Below are 7,808 nucleotides of genomic sequence, written 5' to 3'. Positions count from 1 at the left end.
GATAATTTATCAACATGTCTGAATTGAACAGTTATAAAAACACAGAGTTTAAAGTGGTTGTTTGCAACTTGCTAATTTTTCAAACCAAACATAATAATTATATATATATATATATATATATATATGTATATATATATATATATGATGTGTGTATATATATATTAGAGCTGTCAAACGATTAAAATATTTAATCGAAAATTAATTGCATATATATATATATATATATATATATATATATATATATATATAATTTTTCATCATTAATAAGTTTACCCGATACAAAGCATTTTCAATTTTAACACCATGAATAGACAAATAATTTGTTTTAATGACATTTGTTTTGAACATTATGCTTTTTTAAACAAAAAGGGGAAACACGCTTTTAAAGACATAAGAGTCCTTTTATTTTGTTAATGTACAGAGACCTCCTGGATGGAAACCAACGCTTCCCATCCAACCTGATGGAGCTTGAGAGGTGCTGCAAAGAGGAATGGGTGAAACTGCCCAAAGACGGGTGTGCCAAGCTTGTAGCATCGTATTCAAAAAGACTTGAGGCTGTATTTGCTGCCAAAGATGCTTTAACAAAGTGTTAAGCAAAGGCTGTGAATACTTAAGTACATGGGATTTATTAGTTGTTTTTATTTTTTACTAAATTAGCAAAATAAAAACACTGTGGGGTATTGTGTGTAGAATTTTGAGGACAAAAATGAATGTTTTTCATTTTGGAATAAGGCTGTAACATAACAAAATATGGAAAAAGCAAAGTGCTGTGTATACGTTCCAGATACACTGTATTCTTTCTCGTGCACTCAGTCACCTTTCAGGCGCGGTATGTTTACGAGCATGGGAACTCTGAACGTCGATAACACATGAACACAAACATTAACACCAGCAGGTTGATCAAAAAGTTACTTAACCGTTTTGTTTATTTTCAAATACAAAGCTCTCTCGTGTCACGTGTTCAGAACAGCCCAATAGCGTTGCAAAATATTCGTAGCGTCCTCTGCCGCGACTCGTTCGGGTGTTGCACAGTCCATCTTCACCAAGGTCTTTTCCTTTGGCTCATAAGTAAAATGTTAATTAAAAGTAAACCGATGTTTGTGAATGATTAGTTCCAGTGTCAACAAAGATGTCCATGTTGCAGTTGTCGTCACTGTTCACGAGAAGGTACACTACCGTTCAAAAGTTTGGGGTCACCCAAACAATTTTGTGTTTTCCATGAAAAGTCACACTTATTCACCACTATACGTTGTGAAATGAATAGAAAATAGAGTCAAGACATTGACAAGGTTAGAAATAATGATTTGTATTTGAAATAAGATTTTTTTACATCAAACTTTGCTTTTGTCAAAGAATCCTCCATTTGCAGCAATTACAGCATTGCAGACCTTTGGCATTCTAGCTGTTAATTTGTTGAGGTAATCTGCAGAAATTTCACCCCACGCTTCTAGAAGCAGCTCCCACAAGTTGGATTGGTTGGATGGGCACTTCTTGCGTACCATACGGTCAAGCTGCTCCCACAACAGCTCAATGGGGTTCAGATCTGGTGACTGCGCTGGCCACTCCATTACCGATAGAATACCAGCTGCCTGCTTCTTCTCTAAATAGTTCTTGCACAATTTGGAGGTGTGTTTTGGGTCATTGTCCTGTTGTAGGATGAAATTGGCTCCAATCAAGCGCTGTCCACTGGGTATGGCATGGCGTTGCAAAATGGAGTGATAGCCTTCCTTATTCAGAATCCTTTTTACCCTGTACAAATCTCCCACCTTACCAGCACCAAAGCAACCCCAGACCATCACATTACCTCCACCATGCTTAACAGATGGCGTCAAGCATTCTTCCAGCATCTTTTCAGTTGTTCTGCGTCTCACAAACGTTCTTCTTTGTGATCCAAACACCTCAAACTTGGATTCATCTGTCCACAACACTTTTTTCCAGTCTTCCTCTGTCCAATGTCTGTGTTCTTTTGCCCATCTTAATCTTTTTCTTTTATTGACCAGTCTCAGATATGGCTTTTTCTTTGCCACTCTGCCATGAAGCCCAGAATCCCGCAGCCGCCTCTTCACTGTAGATGTTGACACTGGTGTTTTGCGGGTACTATTTAATGAAGATGCCAGTTGGGGACCTGTGAGGCGTCTGTTTTTCAAACTAGAGACTCTAATGTACTTATCTTCTTGCTCACTTGTGCAACGCGTCCTCCCACTTCTTTTTCTACTCTGGTTAGAGCCTGTTTGTGCTGTCCTCTGAAGGGAGTAGTACACACCGTTGTAGGACATCTTCAATTTCTTAGCAATTTCTTGCATGGAATAGCCTTCATTTCTAAGAACAAGAATAGACTGTCGAGTATCAGATGAAAGTTCTCTGTTTCTGGCCATTTTGAGCGTTTAATTGACCCCACAAATGTGATGCTCCAGAAACTCAATCTGCTCAAAGGAAGGTCAGTTTTGTAGCTTCTGTAGCAAGCTAAACTGTTTTCAGATGTGTGAACATGATTGCACAAGGGTTTTCTAATCATCAATTAGCCTTCTGAGCCAATGAGCAAACACATTGTACCATTAGAACACTGGAGTGATAGTTGCTAGAAATGGGCCTCTATACACCTATGTAGATATTGCTCCAAAAACTAGACATTTGCAGCTAGAATAGTCATTTACCACATTAGCAATGTATAGAGTGTATTTCTTTAAAGTTAAGACTAGTTTAAAGTTATCTTCATTGAAAAGTACAGTGCTTTTCCTTCAAAAATAAGGACATTTCATTGTGACCCCAAACTTTTGAACGGTAGTGTAAATATTTAGGCAACGACCCCTGTGGTTGCTCCTTCTGGAGACACTGCCCCTTAGTGTTTTGGTAGAGAACTGCAATTCACAAGTCGCTATAAACCAACCAAGAGGCCCTCTTCACTCAGGCACATACACGATATATACACAAAAACAGTCCATGAGAAAAACTAACAAGTTGCAGTCATGTTGTTATAATAGAATATACAGGGTTTCACCTACATGACTTAATCATGGCGGCCCACCACGGCCAAATAAAAGCCGCCACACCTTGAAAATTAGTTGTTTTTTTTTTTACATGAAAATCAATTAAGTTAGGCTTTAAAGCCCCACTAAAGAGCTTTCAGTTTTGGTTCATTTTGGTGGCGCCAGTAGACCAAAGCGGTAGTGTTTTGGCAGAAAAAGACCACATATAGCGTCACCCTGACATGTCCGCTGTAATATTGGCACAAATATTAGGTCTCGAATGGCGTTGCTGACGTTAAATAGCAGACCTTATCAAAAAATCATCTTGGTTTGTGCTACGAACATGACGCTACTACCAAGAATGTATCAGGGCGGATGCATGTCTGTAGCAAAGAAAGACCGGTGGGAGAGTTTTTTTTGAAGGAAGTAATGCAAAACAGCGAACTATCAAGCCAGTGGCTATTTATTGCTACCACGCAAATTTACGATAGCTAACATTAGCATTATCATTTTAATTTGAGCATCGAAAGTCACTTGGTAGTTTGGCAGGATCACTGCCAAGGCAGCATTGGTGTGAAATTTCTCGTCTTTGAGGTCACGCCAGCGAGTGAAAGCCGGGACAATGTTGATCCTTGACTGTCCTTTTATCAGGGTGACCTCCTTTATTCTTTTTTTGTCTCTTCGGACAAAACTTTTCGTTTCTTTGGTTGTTTTGTAGCTTTGGCCATGATAGCAGTAATTGCACCAAATGCGTTTTTCTTCTTCTTCTTTTAGTTTTCTGGCGGCACATAGGCGTTTGCATCGACTTCCGTCTTATTAACCAATGGGAAAGGGGTAGTGACGTATGCCGTAAAGCAAGTCAGCACATTTGTAGTTTTTTGCCTGGCCGGGTTCCTGCCACCCTCTTCAAAATGTATAGTGTAATATGTGTGGTAGAGTTGTCATCATTTTATTGGCTGTTAAGTAGAAGAGACTCTGACATCAGTGTGGATTTACGGTAGCTTTATTTTGAAACTCACTTACGTAAACAAAATACACAATGTCCGTGACATGTAAGCAACCGCATATCGTTTCCAGTCCTTCAACAATTGCTATTTATTAGGAATCAAAATATATATCTTCATATATTACATATTGCCTATTACTTTTGTACTATTGACTATTGGATCACCAAAAGATCACTGCAGAGACTGGATGTTGTGATGATGTAAGCAAAATGCATGATTGTCTGGAGCAGAGGCAACATGTCTGCAATGTCGACTTACTTTCATTTATTCCAGATATAACCACGGACAGCCATCTACAAAATGTGCAAAAATTAAGAGGACAGTGGCGCCTTTTAAGGAGATTAAGTGCAGTTGGAACTGCAGCGCCAAGCAAGTGTGACGTCTGCGACGGAAGTAATGAGTCTCTCAACACGAGTGCAGTTTCCAAGAACACCAGAAAAAGATGCCAGATGTGTTGCATGTCGTTTTTAATAAAGAAACAGTCACTAAAGAAACTTGAACTATCTTCAACAAAATACATTGTACAATAAGCAGCAACAATTATACAATACTGCAAAACCATAAGATAAAACATCCATCCATTCATCCATTTTCTACCGCTTGTCCCTTTCGGGGTCTACGGGGGTGCTGGAGCCTACCTCAGCTACAATCGGGCGGAAGGCGGGGTACACCTTGGACAAGTCGCCACCTCATCACAGGGCCAACACAGATAGACAGACAACATTGACACTCACATTCACACACTAGGGCCAATTTAGTGTTGCCAATCAACCTATCCCCAGGTGCATGTTTTTGGGGGTGGGAGGAAGCCGGAGTACCCGGAGGGAACCCACGCAGTCACGGGGAGAACATGCAAACTCCACACAGAAAGATCCCGAGCACAGCATAGAACCCAGGATCTTCGTATTGTGAAGCAGACGCACTAACCCTCTTCCACCGTGCTGAAGATAAAACATGTTGATACTAATTAACAATACATATTTGTTTTTAAATGTATATGTACACTTTTTTAGCCTTTAAAAAAAAAAAAATTATGGCGCCACGTTGACCACACCCCCATATCCGCGGCTATGTTGGTAATCTGGTGGAAACCCTGATACACGGTAAATTTCGGACTGTAAGTCGTTACTTTTTTCCTACACTTTGAACCCTTAAAAAACGGTGTGGATAATTTATGGATTTTCTTTTCTGCTAATGGCCATAATGCTTTGTGTTCAATAGTTTTCATCAAAACCAAGCAATGTACTGAAATGGCGTGTTATTTTTGGTGCTACGGTGCCATCTTTTGGATGAGTTTGCTCACTGCAGGTGTTGCGGTGTGAAAATGTACTCCCTGTTTTGATGCCTTAAACCGGAAGTAAAACTGCCCATAGCGTTTATGCTCAAAAGGATTCTTCATCACGCTTAGCAACGTTTGTAACTTTTACAGTATAACTAAAACAATTCTTACTTACTAAACAGAGAGTGGGAAACCTGCTCAGTGGCCTTGTGGTTAGAGTTAACGCCCTGAGACTGGAAGGTCGTGAGTTCAAACCCCGGCCGAGTCATTTCAAATACTATAAAAATGGGACCCATTGTCTGCCTGCTTGGCACTCCGCATCAAGGGTTGGAATCAGGGGTTAAATCACCGAAATGATTCCCGAGCGCGGGCACCGCTGCTGCTCACTGCTCCCCTCACCTCCCAGGGGGTGAACATGGGGATGGGTCAGAGGATAATTTTACCACACCTAGTGTGTGTGTGACTGTCGTTGGGACGTTAACTTTTAACTTTAACTTTAAACCGCCCATGTAGGAGTATTTTCATGCATATTTGTATGTGCTATAGTGATGTAATGAAGCTGGCGTCGTTAGCACTAGCTATTAGGCTAACACGTTTACGATTATCTGTGTTAGCATTACTAACTTACAATTTAATTCTTGTTATATTGTTTCAGTTTCAAAAATTCCTTAGTAAATTCACCAAAATGTCACCGTGGAGTTATTGAGTCTGTTTAGCTGATTGGAGAGCTAGCTTACGCAGTGAGTGGGTCCATGGCGATGACTTCTGTTTTGTTTGATCATCCGTTTTACTGCCGTGTTACAGACACCGTTTGGAAACATTTTAGTTATGTAAAATATTTTTGTGTAAATAACTCATTTCACAACCTTAATATCTGCGGCTTATAGTCTGGTGCGGCTAATATATGGAAACATATTTTTTTCTTCTATGCGCTCTATTGTCTGTAAATTACGGTAGATTAAATGACAGCTAATGTTAGTAGCTAAACTTTGATACATTGCTATCATTAGCTAAAAACACATGAAGCTAATGCACATTCACGTTATTTCGCGCTAAAAGCCGGAAGAAGGCGGGGGTCACGTCTACGTTGCAAACACTCACTTTAAGCAAATATTCTTGTCATGCTTTGGTGAACTACACAAAACGAGCTGACAAGGTGTTTGTCGGAAAACCCTGAAACCCTGATTTAAATTCATGCTTGTATCCGTCCCATCCTGCAGCCCCGGAGGTTAAATTCAAATGTTGTGAGCTTCAATCCCAGTCATGTGTTTGGGATTAGTTCCGTGTGTGCAGTCTTTGTCTGGACGTGCAGCGGGACTTGATTAGCCGCACACAATCTCTCTGTGTTTTCAGGAAACGGGACTTTACGAGTACAAAGTGTTTGGCGGGCTCAGCAGCTGCACTGCAGAGCTGTGTGCGGACGTCTACATGGACCTGGCCTATCGCAAGCACTGGGATGGATACGTCAAAGGTCATCCATCACGAGTACACTCGGAGCATGCTTTCAAACACTATTAACCACTCCCACTCTCTCTGTGTTCATGCAAATGTGCAGCAAGCAGCAGGTAACGTGTGTAGTTAGTCACGTAGCTAGCTGGGTGTGCGTCTTCCTTTTGTAGATGATCTTTGCTCGTCCAGTAGATGTTGCACAGTTGTGCTTCCCAGCTTGACGTTTCATCACAAAGTTGAAGCGGGATGCACCCTGGTGGCCAGACTGTGTAATTACTAGTAGTGCCTTAGAACAGTTTAGTGGTTAAAGTTAAAATTAAAGTACCCATGATTGTCACACACACACTAGGTGTGGCAAAATTATTTTCTGCATTTGACCCATCACGCTTGATCACCCCCTGGGAGGTGAGGGGAGCAGTGAGCAGCAGCGGTGGCCGCGCCCGGGAATCATTTTTGGTGATTTTAACCCCCAATTCCAACCCTTGATGCTGAGTGTCAAGCAGGGAGGTAATGGGTCCCATTTTTATAGTCTTTGGTATGACTCGGCCGGGGTTTGAACTCACGACCTACCGATCTCAGGGCCTGCACTCTAACCACTAGGCCACTGGTTCTCAAACCTTTTTCACCAAGTACCACCTCAGAAAACACCTGGCTCTCCAAATATCACCATAATGGTCAACATTGAAATACAGTAGCGTAATAGGCCTAAGTATTAATTAAGTACTAACAAGGCAGAGGGTTTATTTACCAAGTTGATTTATTATACGTACAGGGTGATTTAAAAAAGTAATTGACTGAATGAGTGGTCATTTGATACAGGAGTTATACGAGTTTTATTGTGTTACAATTTCACCGTTGTGGTCATGTAATCTTTTCGGCGCCGTTCCATTGGAGGAAGACCACGTGTTTATTTACCCTCAAAATGGCAGCCACTCAACAAGAGGAATTCTCATATCGTCTTGATGTTGTCCGTGCTGCGGATGGTGGCCATATTGAGCACTTGTAAAGCATGAAATAAATAATCAAAGTTATGTACAACACATGTGTTCAAGCTAGGTTTTCTATTGGTTTTCATTTTTGAAAATATCGAGTGATAATTTTGGTGTA

The 7,808-nt window shown here is 40.8% G+C and overlaps 1 protein-coding gene across 1 annotated transcript in view; it reads left to right on the top strand.

Moving 5' to 3' along the window:
• Positions 1–7,808, top strand: part of pctp (phosphatidylcholine transfer protein) — a 93,006-nt gene that overhangs the window by 76,079 nt on the left and 9,119 nt on the right. The window contains exon 6 of the mRNA XM_061981463.2: positions 6,606–6,723. Within this exon, the coding sequence (XP_061837447.1) occupies positions 6,606–6,723 (118 nt within the window). The remainder of the gene's footprint in view (positions 1–6,605; positions 6,724–7,808) is intronic.

Source organism: Nerophis lumbriciformis, linkage group LG24 (assembly GCF_033978685.3).
Source record: "Nerophis lumbriciformis linkage group LG24, RoL_Nlum_v2.1, whole genome shotgun sequence".
In the NCBI taxonomy this organism is placed as follows: Eukaryota; Metazoa; Chordata; class Actinopteri; order Syngnathiformes; family Syngnathidae; genus Nerophis; species Nerophis lumbriciformis.
The sequence above is the reverse complement of the archived record's forward strand: the minus strand, read 5'-3'. Positions and strand labels throughout refer to the sequence as shown.